The 20,685-nt window shown below is 37.9% G+C and overlaps 2 protein-coding genes across 9 annotated transcripts in view; both read right to left on the reverse strand.

Annotated features, from left to right (window-relative positions):
* The window catches only part of smg5 (SMG5 nonsense mediated mRNA decay factor), a 28,780-nt gene extending 17,513 nt beyond the window's left edge, over positions 1-11,267 (reverse strand). The window contains exons 1-9 of the mRNA XM_065298817.2: positions 10,879-11,267; positions 9,553-9,651; positions 9,342-9,465; positions 9,094-9,250; positions 4,317-4,406; positions 4,103-4,192; positions 3,870-3,948; positions 2,626-2,751; positions 1,196-1,264 (exon numbers count right to left, since the gene is read on the reverse strand). Coding sequence (XP_065154889.1) covers positions 1,196-1,264; positions 2,626-2,751; positions 3,870-3,948; positions 4,103-4,192; positions 4,317-4,406; positions 9,094-9,250; positions 9,342-9,465; positions 9,553-9,651; positions 10,879-10,943 — 899 coding nt within the window. The 5' untranslated portion in view covers positions 10,944-11,267. The remainder of the gene's footprint in view (positions 1-1,195; positions 1,265-2,625; positions 2,752-3,869; positions 3,949-4,102; positions 4,193-4,316; positions 4,407-9,093; positions 9,251-9,341; positions 9,466-9,552; positions 9,652-10,878) is intronic.
* Positions 11,268-15,934: 4,667 nt separating this feature from the next.
* syngap1b (synaptic Ras GTPase activating protein 1b) overlaps positions 15,935-20,685 on the reverse strand; it is a 165,770-nt gene continuing 161,019 nt past the window's right edge. For 4 of the 8 annotated variants that reach the window (XM_065298816.1, XM_065298809.1, XM_065298808.1 and 1 more), the window contains one exon: positions 15,935-20,202. In XM_065298816.1, coding sequence (XP_065154888.1) covers positions 19,852-20,202 — 351 coding nt within the window. In that variant the 3' untranslated portion in view covers positions 15,935-19,851. Of the gene's footprint in view, positions 20,326-20,685 lie in introns of all 8 variants that reach the window. The other 4 variants (XM_065298814.1, XM_065298810.1, XM_065298812.2 and 1 more) reach the window with 3 other exon arrangements.

Below are 20,685 nucleotides of genomic sequence, written 5' to 3' on the forward strand. Positions count from 1 at the left end.
GACAGCTACGAAGCCAACACACAAAAAAATACAGAATGGGCATTAAAACTTCTCAAAGACTGGCTAAAAGAGAAAAAAATGGAGACAAGTATGAAGCAGAGGATCTTAATAAGGTATTACGATCATTTTATGCATCTGTGCAAAGTTTCGCGGAAGGATAAAAATGTTCATTTAAAACAAATATGCCAATAAAATGTTTCAAATTCATATTCATGTCCATTTTTTTTCTTATGTGGCAAGTAGCCGTGTAATAAGCGGGATAATGTAGAGGCAGCCGGTAGTTATTGGGAAATAAGCCCCTTCAGTGTGATACAAGACCCTCCGCTTCGCGTCGGGTCCTGATCACACTGTCGGGGCTTATTTCCCAATAACTACCGGCTGCCTCTACATTATCCCTTACTTAACCAATCACAGCGCACCCTTCCACGCATTGTAAACATTAATGGTGGCGCGTTGAATACACACGCAATCCTAGTTTTCCTCATCTACTTTATCCTTCGTGATCAAACAAACAAACAAAATCAAAATAGTAATTTTGATGGCATTGATAAACCTGTGGTGGTTTTATGTGGGGGGGAAGAAACATAAGCCATCAAAAATTGAATTTACGTGAGAGGCACTTGGGCGAAGGAATAGCTGTTGCTTGTTCTCACACAAGCATCAAGCTTTTGTCATGCTAACACATTGACCCCAGGGGATCTTATGAAAAACTTTGCATTATTTTACCCGAAGTCAACGAAAATCGAGCAGGACCAAAACATTTTACAGCTGATTTCTGTCAAAAAAGTTCAGCGACAACATCCGAAGGATGACAAAGTAAGTGTTTTGATTAATGCCATTAATGTTTATTTGTTTAATCAGTGTATACCACTAGTCAACTAAATGAATATAACATGGAAAGAGGAATGCACATTTATATATTGATTAAATAACATTTTGAAAAAACAAACTTGTGATGGATTTATTGCATTTTGTGGAAAAAAAATCAGTTTTTATAATAAATCTTTGAAAATCAAATTATGGATTTGAATTTTTTATTTTATTATAACCTAAAGAAGCTATGTGAAAGTTTGTAACAGAAAATAGTGGTTTTTATCTTGTCACTTTTATTGGTATAGAAAAAACATTTTTACCGAAATTAGTCAAAATGGATTTACTACGTTTTGGAATCAAACTCTTCATGTAATCCACTTACCTGTTCTTGGGCTGCAACAGACTTTGCAAATACATGAAGCTCACCAGCAGTCTCTTGATGTCTTTTGACCTAAAGTAAGAAAGTTTTTGTTAAAAACAGACCCAGAAAGACATATATTTTCTCAGATGCATAGATATCTAGTTTCTAGGGCAGGGCTTTTCAATTGGCGGCCCGCGGGCCAAACCCGGCCCCCAAGGTAATTTGATCCGGCCCTTTATGTAGTCTGTAAAAAAGACATCTCTAGAATAAATGTAGTAAGTTAGACAACGGGCCCTACAGTTACGAGTTGATGCACGTGCGTCTGTTTCATACAGCATGAGCTGCAGAGCGCGAGTCACGTGATTGGTGCGAGCAGCTGTGTCACGTGTTTATATTCGCGCTTTGGTCCACAAGTTCAACTCGATCGCCGCGCCCGCGTCTCAAGATGCGATAGCTGACAGTGTTGAGTTAAAGACCGGACTCTATTAACGGCTGTTTTAACTTTATTTGTTGTATTTCCAGCTTAAAACACTGCCTTTTCCGACAATTGTTGTCTGATATGTTTATGCTTATCCACAATGACATTAACGTTAGATGTCTTAATAAAGGAAACTCGTTGAAATGATTTTGTGAACTAGACAAAAAGATCCTGCCGTTTCTCCAAAAGTCATCATCACTGTTCTATCTCCGGCCCCTCAATTAAGATGCTTTTTATGATCTAATAACAAAAAATGATTTTATTGTTTAAAGGGATAGTCCACCCCGCCCAAATAAAATTTGCAGCCACCCTCAGGCCATCCAATTTATTGTTTTGTTAATTAACGCAAGTCAACGTTTTCCGCCGCTTTGAGAGTTTAAAAAATCAGATATCTTCAATACAAAAGTAATGCCCACGGCTCCTGGTGACATATTGACGCCTTGGGAAGCCAATCGATGGATTTTTGCAAGAAATTGAACATTACTTACAACATTATTGATGTTAATGCAGAGCCTCTGTCAAACATGAGATATAAATACACAGGAAATATATACAGGAAGTGCGCTTTATCCAACCGATCTATAGGTGGCATTAAGAGGTTGGTTTGCCTACCGATAACAAGCACCACAAGAGGATTGCACAAGAGGCTAACGCTAATACCATTCAATGCTAATAACGTTGTAATAACATTCAATTTTATTGCAAAAAACGATCAATAGGCCTCACAAGACATCAATATGTCACCAGGTGTCATTGGGATTACTTTGCATTGTACACATCTGCTTTTTGAACTCTCAAACTTGTGTAAACTGCTGACTTGCATTATATGAATCACAAAGCACTGCGGTTTCTGCAAAACATCTTCTTTATTGTTCTACTAATTTTTTTTTTCGAATGGCCTGAGGATGAGTAAATAAAAAGCACATTTTTATTTTATTTGGGAGAATGTGTCTTAAAAAGTTAAGGAATGCACCTCTGGCGTGATGGTGACAGTTTCTTCATCTCTTGTTTCTTCACCTGATGGTACATCTTGGCTGCCTTGTCAAAAAGACGCTTTAAATTCCCATAAGCACCATCAAAGGGAGTCTCTGACTGAATGCTGTTCAACAGGGAAAACCAGTCTGTCAGGATCATGCATGAGTTATCAACACACAACATTTTTTAAACATTCATCATACTTTAGTGTATGTGACAAATAATTAGGGCTGGGCAAAAAAATCGATTTTACGATTAATCGTTTTTTAAAACGTGGTCGATTAAAAATCGATTCTTAAAGAGCAAAATCGATTTTTTTCCATATTTACTTCCGCAAACATTGAATGAAGGAATGGAAGCATTTTAGATTTTGCAAGCAAGACATGTTGTGGCTTTTAATTTCTTTTTATTAATTACCCACTTGTAAACTGCTGTTCACTGTTCTTTTTTATTAATATAGTATGTGTATTAAATCTATATTCATTGAGTTGAATCGAGAATCGAGTATCGAGTATAAAAACCTACCTAATATCCGGAATCGAAAATGTAATTGAGAATCGGAATCGAATCGATTTGATAGCTTGTGAATCGAAATCGAATCGATCTGAAACATCTGAATCGATACCCAGCCCTACAAATAATCATCAGTCCCTCTGACGGACTTTTGTTTTTAGTTCTGTGTAATGATTAAATAACTGCAGTAACATCATAACTTTAAATGAAAAGCAGCAAATATGTGTATTAATGCACTGCTGTTTTCTTAAAGTCTCTCTTTCTTACACACACAGACACTCAAACATGAGGAAGAGAGGTCGAAAGTAGACAAAAGAGACGGATTAAAACACCAAGTGTAAATGCGAATGTCGCTCTCTTGTCCAGTTATGGTCCAATCGACCTAACTTTGGACAACCCAAGAAGCATTAACCCCTTACACGCTGCTCAAACATAGACATTTCTCAGACCGTGGTATCGATTCCAGGTATCGGGGGACTTTTAACGAGTACTTTAGAAAATGTGGTATCGAGGCCGATACCCGATACCAGTATCGGTGCATCCCTAAAATGTATACTGAGGTCAGACGTTAGCTTTCTGCCCAAGGTGATTGTGACATCTTGCATGAGGTTTTAGCTTAACTTCGTAGAAAATACATATTTTTATCGCCATTTATCCCCAAAATAACTAAGATATGAACCCAAAAACATCATAATACTTAATTTTGAAAACATGTATTTATTTGCTTACCAGCGCAAGTAGTAGTAAGTAGCTTCAACATTATAAAATTTACTTCCAGCCAGTGTACCCAATTGATTAAACGGCATTCCTGTAAAAGACACACAATTCTCAAGTCAACCGCATGAAATTTAATTACACTTTTTTGCATATAAAAATTCACCAACAGATATATTCACGAAAAGCATGCTGTTTGGTGCCAGAAGAATGTGTCTGTAGGATGTGAGAAGTAATGAATCTCTTACCGACGTGAGGAGCGACAGACAGGGCCTGGTGATAAAAGCGCTCGGCCAGCTGCTCCGTTTCCACTCCCGCCAGTTCATTCTGGTACCGCGCTACGCACAGCAAACATTAACATGCAGCGTTTATTTCCAGTAATGAGGACATGAAATCACTGCACAGCTTAAGTAGGTTCAAAACAGTTAGATTTTATCAGACATCAAGTGAGAACACACTTACCGAGATCTCCCAAGTACACAAGGCACCTGTGACAAGCCATCTGGGCCCACTCCATCTCCTTAGGGCTGGCTGAGACCGGTTTCTTACGACCTACAGTCAATAATATAAAAGAACAATTACCTAATCAATTAATAAGCCACAAAATTAACACGTAGCAACATGAACCTCATTCAATTCAAATTAAATCTGATTAAAAATGCAATATGCAATTTTCACAACTAAAGGTCCCCAAAAACCTGCAGCTTAAAAAAAAAATAAAGAAAAAAGTGAAAGTGACAAGATTGTCAAATATGCAATGCATACTCGAAATGTGACCTCTGCATTTAACCCATTTCAGTGAGTAACACGCTAAAACCGCGGTGACCAATCCTGTTTGTGGAGATCAACCCTCCTGTATATTTTAGTTCCAACTCAGCTTCACCACACCTGACTCTAATTTTTAGGTAGCCCTGAAATGCTTGATTGCCAGGTTTAGGTGTGTTTAATTGGGGTTGGAGATGAACTCAGGACAGTAGATCTCCAGGAACAGGGTTGGTCACCACTGCACTAAAATAACTAGACTGTGGCGCGTTCATGAGAGAGTGCGTTTCCAGTGTATAACGTACCCGTGAACGCAGAAGCACAGAGAGCAAAACAAAACGCCTGTCAGGAACTAAAAATCTAAAACTAGGATTTTAAAGTCACAATAAAACAGAAGATTATCTTATTTTCCCCATGGTGACGTTTATCCGAGCAGTGTTTCCTCTAGGATTTTTTTCAGCTGTGGCGGCAGGGGGCGCCCATGATGATTATAAATGTAAAAAAAATGTTATGCAGAATATAGGCTCTACAGTAAACTAACATGTATTTTTTTTATAATTTTCACGCTGTCATTTACTTTTCCTTATATTTATAGCATATTGCTTTTCTATGTTTGATCTAAACTTTCTTAAAAAAACGTTACACAGCTACGTACGTAGTTCGGGTATTTCATTGTAGTTTGTAGTGTGCATTGCAAGTTCGTCCTCGTGTTTAGCGTCCAGAGCTGTTACAAAGTCATGCAGTCCTGTTTGATAATCCGCACCGCTGTGATTGACAGAACAACCGACCAGTTATCCGACATCAGCAGCAATTTTATTTCACACCCGTACCATTTGACATAAAGACTGTGACCCCGAGCCGGTCACACCGCAAATCGCGCAGTTAAATATAAACCTTTACCGGTCTTCAGACAGATCTTAAACACAAATAAGCACGGGACATTTAAAAACGAGTCGAATTTTGGTCTTGGGTGTTAGACCCGCATTTTACTCTTGTCTATTGAGTCCAGACCTGCATCTACAGCACAAATGACACGCGAATAGCCTATTACACCCGTTAGATCAAATATTATGCGGTTCACCCGCGGGTACCCCGACCCTGTTGTTTCGTCTGAAAACAGATAAAACAGTCTCACCGTCTGCCTCAAGTTTCTATTACCAATGTTCTTCTCTTCCACGGGAATAATGTAAGTTTCCTTACAAACAGATTCGACTATTAATGTCTTGCAGTCGCATATAAGTAGTATTCAGTATTTAGCCTTTTGTTTTTGGACAAATATCTTATTTAATGTGAAACTTTGTGAGTGTCGATCTAAAGCACAGACGATTGACTGACAGCTGAGCGCTCAGCAGTGCGCTGCGCTTAAAGCCTATACTGAATAACTAATGGCCAGATAAGTTGATAATATGAGTACAGTGATTCCAAATGAATGTCCAAAAAACTCGTAATATGTTAAATCAAAAGTTTAATAATGTCTTTTCTCGCAGCCCTGCGCTGTGTTGGTGTAGATATATGCGCCGGTGAACATCATATGATGACCTTGCAGCTTAAATTACCCTAAATTTATTGTCATAAAGATAAAAGTAAAACAACATTCGAAACTTCAAATGATGTATTTTTATTTGTGTAAACTCACAATAAGGAGAAAACCTTGTGCTTATATATAATCATTAAAAACATGACGTGCTTTCTGCTGGTTTGGTTTTAGAGCGCGTCACAAAAAAGAACAGAAACTCAAATACTTTTTTATTCGTTTTGTCAATTTAATAATTATTTAAGTGCAACATATTTCGTATAGGCTTATTTATATTATTATTATTTCTCAAAACAGAAACGTAGCTTAATAATCCTCTGTTGATTTAAATATATTTGTGCATGAAACTAAACCCATGGAGGAAATTATGATAATTTAGGAGATTTATTTATAAATGAGTGAACAACGCAAATCCAGAAAGGAATTTATTTCTAGACAGCCAGTCTCGCAGAGCGGACATTTCGATAGCTTTTTTGCGAGTTGCCGCTGTGGGTTTTGTCTAGAAGGGATACAGCAAATGCCGAAAAGTTAAGGATTAGATTTGGAGGTAGGATTATTAGGATGAAAACAGCGGTTCTGGCTAAATTAGATACAAGTACATCCTACAATCGTGTGAAATTTTGTGTTTAGAGTTGGGTTTGGTTAAAGGATTAGGATAAAACAGTGCTCATCCAACGAGATTTCGTTTGCTGTATCCCTTCTATCCACAACCGCAGGCGTGGCGGGGATGTTTTAGGAGTGGCGGGCCGCCACGGTTGAATGTATATAGCGGAAACACTGCCGAGTGAAACGGCTTTTGAAATAAAAAAAATGTAGGTCTGAACCAGAATTCGTTCAACAAGAATTGATTGGATCGTGGGAAGTTGGGTCAAGTTGCTATTTGCTAAACATTGGGCTGTTTTTCCATGCCCCATCCATCTGCCATACACTGTGCCCAGAAGTAAAGAGAGATCGTTTTAAGGAGGAAGGTTTTTGTGTTTTTGATCAACTCTTTCCCCGCCATTGACAAGTTAACTTGTCAATTAAGAGAAAACGCTTCCCTGCCAATGACAAGTTTGTACGGCAATCCATATTTCTGCTATTATCCATCAGGTGGCACTCTTACGCAACTTATTAACCCGATAAGAATCCCTTGGACGTGAGGCTGCATAAACGTCATTGTAACTTTGAAGCATTACATCTTCAAAATATACAGTCATGCGGCACATCGTTTGAAAGCTTAGACTCTCAGGATTCCATTAAGCCCACACACAAGGCATAATATGATTTATAGCAGTCATAAAACTGTAATCTAGTAATTATTTACCTGAACCCGGGCCACGCCGATTTAGGTTATTTCCTTAATTTCAAAGCCTTCCCTTTATCTGCCTCGGTGAAATTGTCTAAAACTAATTGTTCATAAATCCCCAAAAGTCCAAGGAAGTGGAATACCCAAACCTTTTAATCCAAAAACGATTTGTTCCCCTCACAATCTTGACATTTCTGACCGAATTACAATATAAATGCTGTAAACAATTAGTTCACTACCGGACATTCGTTCGACTCTCACTTCTCATTTAAGACTTAAAAGGCTACATTTGGGTATCACGGTTATTGTGCAACGTCAAAGAACAAATACGCCCCCTTGTGGAATTTCAGCCGTTTCATAAGAGGTTAAACACTAAAGCATCCCCTTAGACCAAACAGTTAAAACTTCAAATATTTTTGAAGAAATATACCCATATTTGGAAGTGATAAAAAGAGAAGAAATGAAGATAGGATGAAATGGGTTTTTTTTAAAGCAGAGGGTCTGTTTTTTCATTTGGTATATTGTATGTTTAAATATTTACAGAAGAACATTTTCTGGAAGGTAATAAACTTTTGTAAAAATCATAAAAAATGCTGCCACTGGCTGGCAAATTTTTTTTAAATGCTGGCAGGGAAAACATTAAGGATTATGTGGGCACATGAATTTGTAAAAAACATTTAAGTCATTTGTAAAAAAATACCACAATGTTCCAAAAAATGTAAATTTCATTGTGATTTGTGAAAATGTTCGATTTCAATATTAGACAAGTGCATATTGAGGTTTTTTCATGCGTTTCTGCGTTCATCGCTATGCCACTATGTCTCGTACGCTATGTCCTAGACTGGAAACGCATTCTATCATGAATACACATTGGTCCTTAATGGAAGCTAGTTTTTTAGGTTTGTAAAGTTTTAAATATTGATATTTTTCCTATTTTCCCACAGAAGGCCTTTATTAATCCCCAGAAGCAGTGTGGATTACTTCTGTGAAAGATGGATGGGCTTTTTAGGGCTTCAAATCAGAAGCACCATTCACTACCATTATAAAGCTTGAAACAGCCAGGACATTTTCTAATATAACTCTGATTGTATTCGTCTAAACAAAAATTATGCTATACATAGAGGACAGCTAGACTGTGAGTAAATCATGGGGTACTTTTCATTTTTGGGTGAACTATCCCTTTAAAAAGCATGGAATGATGGGAGTTGTAGTCTTTACCGGCACTGCCGACTGGAAATCAGTTTGACAGGCCTCAAAAATCATGTTCATGGATGTGGTAATGAAAAAAAAAGTTTTATAACCAGTACATTATAGGGTAAACCAATAAAGTGGTAGGAGTTTTTGGATATTTTAATGTAAACCTTACATATTGGGGCGGTTTCCCGAACATTGTTTAGGTTAATCCAAGACTACGCCTTAGTTATTTTAGGAAATTTAAGTAGTTTTAAACAAAAAACCTTACAAAAAAAAAAAAAAACTGTACTAGTGTGCATCTTGAGACAAAACAATGGTATTGATATATGTTAAAATATATCAGTACAAGGTGTTTTGAAATTAAAGCAGCTCAAACATGCATTTTGGTCTGGACTAGGATAAGCCCTGTTCAAGAAACCACCCCATTGTGCCTTATAAAAATTTAATGTGGCATGTCTTACCAATAAGTGGGTCAGTGACGTGCGTCCAGTCAATGCAGTCCTGTAGCTCCAGCTGATAATGTGACTGGATGTAGAGCAGCAGGTGTTGAAAGAAGCCCACCCCAGCAATCAGATGGGTCCTGTAGGCGCACTCCAAAGCACTGCGACTATGAATATGCTGCAAAGACAGCAAGAGAAAGCACGCTGTATTGTGATGGGTAACACCAGAGCAACTAAATTATGAGATGCGAGCAAAGAGGCAACAGTACCTTCTTGTTGGTCTTGATGACTTGAATGACCTCATAGTAGACCTTTCTCCACAGCAGTTCTTCAGCCTTGCGTCCATAGTCCACCGGATGCAGAAACATCAGCTTGACACAAAGTTCCCGCAATCTGTTGGAGGGAATGCAAATCAATACAATTCCTCAACAGCCATAAGATGCAACTTTATAGGCATCTCTCAAAGTAAACATAGCTTACTTGTTCCTCAAGCTGATGTTCTCAGGTTTGAAGACCTCCCTATAGGAAGACTTGCTGCTGATTATAACATCCAACTTATGCACCGTTTCCACCACAGCTCTTCATGAACAGAAAGAAAATGATGAAACACTCGAAAAACACAACTACACATACATAAATGACCCAAAGCCAGTGATTTGCTGTTCCTACTTCTTGATAAATGTGTGCACATGCTTTTCTCATGGCTTGCAAACCATTTGGTTTGATCTTATGTATTTATAGCTGTACTTAAAAATAGTATTGACAACAAATGCACAGCTAAAATCAGAACGTAGGATGACATCAGGTAGATTGGGATGCTAACGGACATTGAGATGATCTTTGAAAGCTTCCCTTTCTAAAGTATCCAAATTCATCCCATCTGCAGTAGGACAGCACATCTTATTCAACATTTTAGACAATAAAACTATAATCTCTACTTTAAAAAAAAATGTATACTAAGAGCTTAGTATTGAAGCCTTAAAGGTGCAGTGTGTACATTTTAGCGGCTTCTAGTGGTGAGGTTGAAAATTGCAACCAACGGCTCAGTCCACTGATCATCTCTCGCTTTTGAAACGCACAGAGAAGCTACGGTAGCCGCCATTGGAAAACATGTCATCGATGGAGACAACTTTGTAAACAAAGTTTGTCCTTAAAGGGCTTCTGTAGAAACATGGCGGAACAAAATGGCGACTTCCACGTAAGGGGGACCCTCTGTGTATGTAGATAAAAACATCTTATTCTAAGGTAATAAAACATAACGGTTCATTATAAAAAGGTCATTATACATCCCTGATAATATAGTTTTGTATATTATTTTGCATTTCTGTCAAGAGATCCTTCTCAAAACTACACACTGCACCTTTAAACCATAACATGTATGTTAAAGTTTCAGATAAAACTACCTATCCAAGTTATGTTTATACAAAACATCTCATGGTAAAGTGTAAACACAGACACTGATTTTAATATTAAATTAATATTTTAGCTGCTCTGATGTCCAAATCCCTTTATAACTATTCCCATGTGCTAAGGGATAACCACATCCATCCTTTTCAAATACATGTAAGCAAATCTTTTGTCAAGTTTAAGAGGCAATGACTAAATGCACACGTCAAATAATATTTTATTTCCAGTTTAGACTATTAAAGGTTCAAGCGTGATGAACACGCCGATGACAATGTCTAAATCGATCTTATATTTTAATGAAAGAATAACATCTGATCCCTGTAAACATGTTTTCATAGAGAAATATGTTAAAATGCAAAGGTGTTTCCTGATAGTGTCGGCCTGTGTCGTCGTTCTCACCTGTACAGACGTTTAATATGAAGCACTTTGGCCTCAGGCTCGCTGTCCTGACCCGGTCCGCTCATTCTAGCAGTGATAAAGCGACTGTTCTGGTCTGGTTTCAGTATTTTGTTCTGGTTCGTTCCGCTCCAGTTTAGCGCGCGGCTAACGTTAGCAGGGTAGCTAACTCACCTCTTTCCCTCAGATTATAACTTAAACACAAACGCTGTCGTTCCTGTCCTCCCCCGCCGCCGGCCTCGATACCCATCCGCCGACGTGTGTGCTGGTGTCGGTTCGGGTCAGCTGTCACATTTCGAGGGAATTGTGTTTGTGTTGTTGTCGTTCATCGTTGCGAGCGTCGCTCCGCGAGCGGCCATTTTTTCCCCTCCCACCGCGCACGGTTCAGTGACCGGGGCAAGTATCGCGAGAACTCCAGACATTCCCGAGGACCGGGGCATTGTTGTTGTTATCGCGAGATTTACGAGGTTATGTGTTGGTCAAGTAGCTTAAGCTGCAGGCGGGCTGGGCGGCCCCTCGCGTGATCAGGCTCTGGCAGTGCACGACAGTCCCTACAACAGTGGTTCTCAAACTTTTTCGGCGTGCGACCCCCTTGTGTACGGTAAATCCCTTTATGGCCCCCTAAAAGAAAATTTATGACATAAAACATTCCAAAAATAAAAATTGTAATTAAACAAAACATATTTAATTATACAATGTGGTGCTGTTGGTTGATTTTTCTAGGGTTTAATTTATGATAAAGGTTTTAAGGTTTAAAAAAAAGGTTTTTAAAAAGGTTTTAATTTAATTTATGAAAAATTAATGTATTTTATCAAATGTAATTTAACTAACATCTCAGGGTCCCCGGGGGGCCAAGGCCCCCAGTTTGAGAACCACTGCCTTACAAAACAAAAGAATTACATGCTAATCATAGAAAAAAACTTTCTTTTTTTATTACAGCTACCATGCTTAAACTCTGCAGTCTTGTCCCACATAATTTTATTTGTACTTTAAGAAAAACAAAAATTTGTAATGGCATCATTTGACACAGATCAGTCAGTGATATATGACTACTACATAAATTTACAAAATGTATGCACTTATATGCATTAAAAAGTGGTGCTAAATAGCACTTAAAGTGGTTTAATGGCTCGTAATCATAGAGGAACCATTTAAGTGCTAAACATCGCCTATGTAGAACCTGTGTAGCACCATATTGTGTTATGTTAAACCATAAGTGGTGCTACAGTCATGCTTTAGCACCACTTATGGTTCTACGAGGGTACTAGTGCAGTGTAGGTCTACAAATGGTTCCCCTATAATTACAAGCTTTTAGTACTATTAAGAACCATTTTTGTAGACCAGTGGGTAGTGTAATAGGAGGTAAATTGTTGGATTAGGCTCTTTTATTGGACACATACAACCTTTCTCACACACTTGGGTCATAGTGTGTGTCATAATGTTTCTATTAAATCCACCCAATATTCATTAAATTATTAAATATTGTGTTTCAATGAAAACTTTTGCATGGATTTGGAACAACTAAATAATGACAAAAGTTAATGTGACAGATTTTTTATTTTTCTCTTTAAAAAATCTCTCAACATTGAAACTGTGGCTTTTAGGCCAAATTATTCCAAAAAACTGTGAAAACTTTTTCTTCAAGTTTTGGCCATACTGACATGGTGTTTTTGTGCAGTGAAACTCAGCTTTTCAAATATGCAAATGTATTTAACCCAAAACTATTAAGATGTCGTGCCTGCTATCCACTTTTAAAGGAATAGTTTACCCAAAAAGGAAAATTCTGTCATCATTTACTCACTCTCATGTTGTTACAAACCTGTATATTTCTTTGTTCAGATAAACACAAAGATATTTTGAGAAATGTTTGTAACAAAACTGTTGTGGACCACATTTACTTCTATAATATTCTTTTTTCCTACTATGGAAGTAAATGGGATCCACAACAATACCACTGTGCAGCCTGCTAAGCCCTTACAATAATGAACCATGGAACAATGGTTTTATTGTGGTAAAAGTGTAGTAACCAAGTTTTTTTGGTGTATTGATTTTACTACACTAACCATGGTTTAACTATGGTTTTTGAAAACCATGGTTGTCAAAACCATGGTATTTTTGTAGTTACCATGGTTTTACTACAGTAACTACAGATTTTTTGTTTTAACTGTAGTAAAACCATGGTTAAGTTTCCTAAGGGCGCAGACATCATACGTCATCTGCTCGTTCAAAAATAGAGTGCCGCAGAGATAAAGTATTTTTGTAGGCCAAACCCGGAAGTTAGTGGGACACTGGTTCCCTCACTAAAAAGCCCATTAATTTTTCCAATAGGCAACGACAGTCCTGGATTGCCGATGTCCTGCAGAGTTTAGCTCCAGCTCCAATAAAGCACACCTGAAATAGCTAATCAAGGTCCGAAGAGTCACCTGAAACCTACCGGTAGGCAAGGTTTTATCAGGGTTGGAGCTAAAATCTGCAGGACAACGGCACTCCAGGACCAAAATTGCCTACCCCTGCCATAGACAATTGGATTTTCACAAAAAAATAAGCTTTGGTTAACAAAGGTTTATGACACTTACATGTTTTGTCCAATAAGTTAGTCTTCACAGATGAACACTGGTTCCCTTGCTAAAAAGCCAATTTTTTTCCCCATAGACTGGATAATTGCAAAAAAGCTCTGTATTTAACAAAAAACATGTTTTGTCCAACAAGATCAACTTCACAGATGAGCACAACTTTTTGAATTTTGAAGTCTAAATGCATTTACTAGAAATAAAAAAAACCCAAAAACTAATTTAGACTTCAAAATTCATAAAAATTGTGCTCATCTGTGAAGTTGATCTTGTTGGACAAAACATGTTTTTTGTTAAATACAGAGCTTTTTTGCGATTATCCAGTCTATGGGGAAAATAAATGGGCTTTTTAGCAAGGGAACCAGTGTTCGGCTAACTTCCGGGGTTGGCCTACAAAAAATGTCATCCCTGCAGCGCTCTATGGCAGGCACAGAGCAATGACCAACTTTTCTTTTGAACCGACTATGGCCGTTTCTTAATCCGAAGGCAGCATCCTCCGCAGGTTGCAAATGCATGCTGCATACATCATAAAGCCTAGTTTATTTAAGTTAACTGAGCATAACATCATCAAGCCATAAGCATATCAATTTACGATTAACTAAGAATAATAGTCTACTTTATAATTGTAATATTCAGAAATAAGACAGTCTTGATGACATACCGTACTGAAAAATCCAGCAAAGACCATCATAATCTGGTAGCTGGTTTTAGCTGGTTTATGGTGGCAATAGCTGGTCTAAGCTGGTCCTCCCAGCCTGGCAAAGCTGGTGGGTCAGGTGGTCTTCCATCCTGACCAGCAAAGTCCAGCTAGACCATCTTAAAAAGTGACCAAAACACAGCTAGACCAGCTTGCTACACCAGCAATATCAGCTAAAACCAAGCTGGAAGACCAGCTAAAACCAGCTCACCAGTGTATGCAATCTAAGCTGGATTTTTCAATGGGGACAGCTAAAATAAGAAAAATGCGCCCTTCAGAATTTAGAAACCAGTGAATTCTTACCAGTGAATGACACATGATGTAATCTAATAACGTTGTCTCTGGTCGTCTCGCTGCATGTTCAGGCGTTTTGGATGAGGCATGGCTTTGGACTGCGATTTGCATGGAGGGTGGGATCATATGGCTTCAATGCTAACAGGCTAAAGTTAGCATTTTCTAAATCACCACATACACCTTTAACTAAACCACTTTTGTTTCCTACAGTACTTTCAGGTTAAAAAAATCCTGACAATTTACTCACCCCCATGTCATCCAAGATGTTTATGTCTTTCTTTCTTCAGTCGAATAGGAGAACATATCAGGATTTTTCTCCATATAGGGGACTTTAGTGGACCTCAACGGTTTGCAGTTTAAAATTGCCGTTTCAATGCAGCTTCAAAGGGATCCCAACCATAAGGGCCCAGTGCGACCTTACGTATTGTGAAACGTACACTTGCGGACTATTTTAAACAATAAACTGACACAAAGACATTAATTAGTATCATTCCACATACAAAAACGTTGAAACGGTCCTCTTTCTCCACACTTGAGTGATAGTTTTGCATACATCATGCTGGTGCATCACAAGGCTAGTTGTGGTTAAAAAGTACTTTTTTAAAAAATTTTTGCGTATATGAAGATTGTTTCGCTAGACAAGACCCTTATTGAACCTAATGCCTCGGTTTGGATTGTTTAGAGCCCTTTGAAGCTACATTGAAACTGCAATTTTAAACTGCATTGAAAAAGCAAACCGTTGAGGTCTACTAAAGTCCCCTATATGGAGAAAAATCCTTAAATGTTTTCCTCAAAAAAAAAAAAAAATCCGACTGAACGAAGACAGACAAACATCTTGACAAGGGGGTAAGTAAATTATCAGAATTTTCTTTTATGAAAGTGGAGTATTTCTTTAAATGTGACCTGGAAATGTTTTCCTAAGATTCATCCAATAATGAAATTAATATGCACATGGACATTTGAAAAGTTTGGTTCCAAAACGCGATAAACGGCATTTAAAAAAATAGTTACCACCAAAATCAGTATTGTAAAAATAAATTCTAAATTTAACGCAATGGTTAAAATTTTTATATAAAAACATTTATATATTGATTCAATAGCATTTTGAATTTTTTTATCATTGCATTTTGCGGAAAACATAAATCTTATTTATTTTTTAAATAAATCTTTAAAAATCAAATTATGGATTTGAATTTTTTATGTTATTGTAACCTAAAGATGCTATGTGAAAGTTTGTAACAGAAAATATTCGTTTTCATCTTGTCACTTTCTTGGTATAGAAAATGCTTTTTTACCGAAATAAGTCAAAATGGATTTATTGCGTTTTGGAAACAAACACTTCATTTTAAAGTAGATATCAACCTCAGATCATCTGTCAACTTTGATTGTGAATATTGAAAAAAGAGCCATATATATTGTTTGCCTTTGAGAAGAGAAGTGAGAGAATCAACCTAGATAGATAGAACAGTCATAAACAAAACCTTACATGAATTCAATAAGAATTTAATAATTTCTTTATTCATCTGTTTAATTGATTTCATTTCTATAATTGGCCCACCCGAAAAATATAAATTCAGATTTATTCAAAAAGAAATGAAAGTCTTTAACAGCATTGAATAAACTAAAAGATGAAATGATAACAGCAGTCATTATATCATTATTACAATAATAATAATAATAATAATCATAATTCAATAACCAGAATATCAACATTCATAACAAATCCAAAAACATTGGCAATACACTCTGACATAGCACTCTTTCTATTAATATATATTTATGTATATATATATATTTATATATACAAAAAGAAATAAATTCCCAAGTGTCTGCCCTTTTTAAAAACTGAAATTTTAGGGGCGGGGCTTATGGCTTGTCAAGAAAGATGAATATGATTGGCTCATGGTTGGCTGCCAAAGATCAACTGAAGTTTATTAGAAAGAGGCACATCATGGGAACTCCATTCATTTACAGGGGACAAAAACGCAATTACTTGCATGGAAGAGTTGCTCGGCAAGTAATGAGTGAATAAAGCATCGGGCCATATAAAATGTCAGTAAATGGGAACATTTGGAAAAAGTTTCATGACTTTCTACACCGATCCAAACATCTCATCAGACACACAGCACTGTCGTAATTAAAAGCAATGGGAAATGCAATCTGCACGGATCAGCAGGCGATTCATGTCTGGAAAAGTTAATATATGCATACATACAATAGGTATTTATCCTATAGATTTATATACAACCATTGCTTGGTCACCCAGAACTTGTTACAAAACACCCCGATCAATGTGAAAATGAGTGCAAGCTATAGACTGGCAAAACCTGTGGCAGACGCATGGCAATGCATCATAGCTTTCAGACTGCGTATACAGCCTGAGCAAAAAAGTGCTTCCGAAGACTCTTGCCAGAGAGTTGCCACTGTAAATATTACACTTTCAGAAAGTTCTCGTACGCTTACGATCGTCACACATATTGAGGAAAAAGCAAATCGGTAAAGAACATTCTGTACACTGCATATACAAAGATACCCTATATACAAATACATTATATACCGTATATAACCATACATCCAGTATATACACAACGACTGTACACACACTGTATATAAACACAGTCACTCACAATAATATTGAACCTGCATTACCTCTCAAAGTTGTCTAGTAGTGAAAAAGAAAGGAAATGTCCGCATCCAAATAATAAAGTTGAACAATTAACACACCAACTTGGCTTTGCTTCGCACAAATTAGCCCACAAAGTTTCTAAATATGAGGAACCAAACTGTCTAATCATCCATAAATCAAAAACACCACAGCGATAATAGAAAACGAAAGAAATAAAGTAAAAGTTCCCGCATCTTTCTTTCACCGAGTCGTCGTCGCCGTCGAGTATCCAGGATGAAGCAAAGTGCGAAAGTCGGGGAGGGGGAGCAGGTCAACTTTCCTTCGAATATAACGAAAATTCGTTGCAAAGAGATTGTCACATAAACTTTCCACGTTCTCACATTACCAGCATGTAAATATTCGATCTCATCTGGGTGAGGTCCAGTCCAGAAAAATAATAGTTAAAAGATACAGTTCCAGCCTTTTACAAAATCACTTCAGCTCAGCGTCTCTTGAGAGAAAAGGCTGTGCATATTCAGTTTCCCCAAACTAAAAGACACGACTGAGACACACAGGCAGGTGTGGAGGGCAGAGCTAATGTGACGTATGGAGATCGTAATGAGAAGAAGAGGATTGTACCAACATCCTAAATGTATTTAGTTAAGAACCTATAAAACAGCACCTTTGAGATCGATCTGATCCACAAAACTCCTCCGTCTCTCTCGGTGAAGTCTTTTTCGTGTGCACGTATGGCCGGCCTACCAGCCATTGTGAGGCACAAAAGAACTTCCAAAAGAGCATCCAAAAGCGAACTTGTATTTTCAGAGAGAGGCCACGACGGAGGGAGGGAACCTATTTTGTTTCTTTGGATCGGCTTTGGCACGAGTCAAAGCCTACGTTTGCCCTCCGTCAACCGATCGAATCGCGCGGCATCGCCCTCGAATTAAAACCTGACCAACCGGTCGACTGTCCTAGATGAGGCCTCCAATTAGATTCCAGATTGTCCTCCACGAAGCTTTGCGTTTGGCTGGAGATGAAGGGGATACAAGATGTGCTTGATGAGCTGCTAACCGATCGACTCGGAGAAGAAATGGACTAACTACCAAAATGGTCTTTATTTCTTCTTTCCAGTTTGCGTTAAACTGGGAGGCAATTGATAGTTTACCTGAGTCGTTCGATTCTACGAATGAGGTATATTCATTTCATTTCATGGCACGTTTTCAGACGATAACCCTGTTATCCCATTTTTCCCCAATGCTTTTTGGGACATAAACAAATTGCCTGGTTTATTACTAAATTGAGCAGAAGTGAAAGAAGTATAGCCCTCTTAAAAAGCTAAAATGGCAATCAGTCCATTCTCCTCTCGTGCCGTCCCAATCCTTCGTATGATACAGTACAGCTCAGTGGTTTTATTGTGCAGATACTATATTGACAAGCGCTTTCGTCTAGGTTGGTTATATTGTGATACATACTCAACATAAAGGCCTCACATCAGCGATGGATTCAATTACAAATGAATGATTTGAAATGTATCAGCAAAGCCATGTAAATGTTTTCCTGGCAATGAACTGATCAATATAAAAAAAGTCAACAATGAGAATACAATCAGTATCAGATGGCACATCATGGCAGTGATAGTTCAATGAGGAGTTATAGCTAGCGTTATTTCTGTACAGTACATACGATCTGATTATTTTACACACCAACATTATGACAAGCTACTTTTTAAAAACACTAGTTCAAGTCAACATAAAATAACTTCTCTGTTTTAAGCAAGCATGAATCATATATGCATGAAATATTATTTTTTGGAATAAAAGTGTAATATATTATTAATTTAGATAGAGTAAAAAAATTACTTTCTACAATCCCATCAACTTCCAGTGGATATTTCTTTCTTCGCTGACAACATGGGACATTAAAAAAGTCCAAATCCCGCTCAAAAAAGAAATAAAAAAAACACCCACAAAAGCACATACAACGTGCTGCTTATTTGCTTTAAATCTCACCTTTCTTTGTATTTGAGAAAACACTTTCTGGCCTCGCATCTCAGTTTTGGTTAAAAGTGTTTCCCCTGACAGAGATCACCTCACGCTTTTAACAAAATCACAAGCACACACATTGAAAAAGATAAATTAAAGGGAAGACAAAGACAAATATGAACACTTAGGATGATGGCGAGATGGTCATGTGAGGTGGTTATGTGACACATAGCAATGCTTTGAGATTTCATAGCACCAGTTAAATACACATAGGTTCTGAGTTTGAGAAGAGAAAACATTGCACAAGTTCAGTCTAGTGAGGCGAGTTTGCACACCTGTCACAACGTCCACAACAACACGGCCGCCTCCTCCAGGGTTGAAATCCCGAGCAGATGAAAACATCAACCTTACGTTATCTCAAGAGAAGAGAGGCGTCAACCATTTCTGTAATTCTGTCGTCATTATTCTCGTGTTCATTTGAAAACCCTGTCAGAAGATACAGAAAGGCACTAGGGACATAGCAAAGTCTCCAAGACGAAGCTGGTTAAATTTAGGTCGTGGTGCGCTTCAAAACATATTGAATAGTTTATTTCACGCCATTCCCAGCTTCTCTGAATTTGAATATGAACTGACTGCTTTATTTCATTGAAGATTTCAATAGTTTGGATGTGACAGGGGCTTTGATCCAAAAACAATATAGGAAAAGTATCAGATCCTATGGAGAGCCCTTTCGATTTGGATGGTGCAAGCAATGATGCGTCCTTCCTCCCATTGTCCATAGTGTCTAATGTACAAAAAGCAAAGCAAAAGACATCTGAAGCTTTGTCCTTACAGCTGAAACGTATAGGGAAATGAAAGATGTGACTTTTGATCATTGTTTTGGTCAGTGTTGTTATTGACCTGCTCCCCCTCCAATCTTGCCCCATCCCTGGATGCTGTCACCGTGATCCCCGTTGCCATAGCGGCCGTCACTGGGGCTGATTTTTGGTTGCCACGGAGCTCTCCGTTCTGGCGGGGAATACGAGCAGGGGGCACTAACGGGAAGGACAAAACTCCGTTCTGGGAGTACGGGGTGGAGGAATCTTCCGCGAAGGACTTTCCAAAGCCAGAAGCGCTGGTCATTTCTCCTCCAAAACTCACACGGGGGTCTGCTGAACCCAAGGAGGAAAGCTGCTTTTCCTAGCGAGACAGAAAGAGAGAAAGAAAGAGGAAAGGAGAGGAGGGCAGGGCGAAGGAAAATGGACAGATGGAGGGATGACGATTTTGCAAAATTAAATCAATGTGACACGATGGGGAGGAGTTCTCATGACGAGAAGAGAAGAACAGAACAGGAAGGTCACATGGGGAAGAGAAAGAGAGAGAGAATTGAGATGGCGAGGGGCAGTAAAGGAGGAACAAAACATGAGTATGAGTTGCACAGCGAAGGAATGAGAAATATCAAGAGATATGCACAGAAAATATGGGAAAGACATACAGAAAGAAAAAGATATTGGAGGTCCAGAGTTGTAATACTTGTGTGAAGTTGCACGGCAGAGAGCCAATGATACAGAGTGATTCAAGTCCTAAATATTATTGTACATTGTGATTTTAAAGAAGAGGTACTTTATTTATTAAGAAAAACATTAAGAGGGCCATATCATATTGTTTAATTTAAAGTATTTT

Source organism: Paramisgurnus dabryanus, chromosome 13 (genome assembly GCF_030506205.2).
Source record: "Paramisgurnus dabryanus chromosome 13, PD_genome_1.1, whole genome shotgun sequence".
Classification (NCBI taxonomy): domain Eukaryota; kingdom Metazoa; phylum Chordata; class Actinopteri; order Cypriniformes; family Cobitidae; genus Paramisgurnus; species Paramisgurnus dabryanus.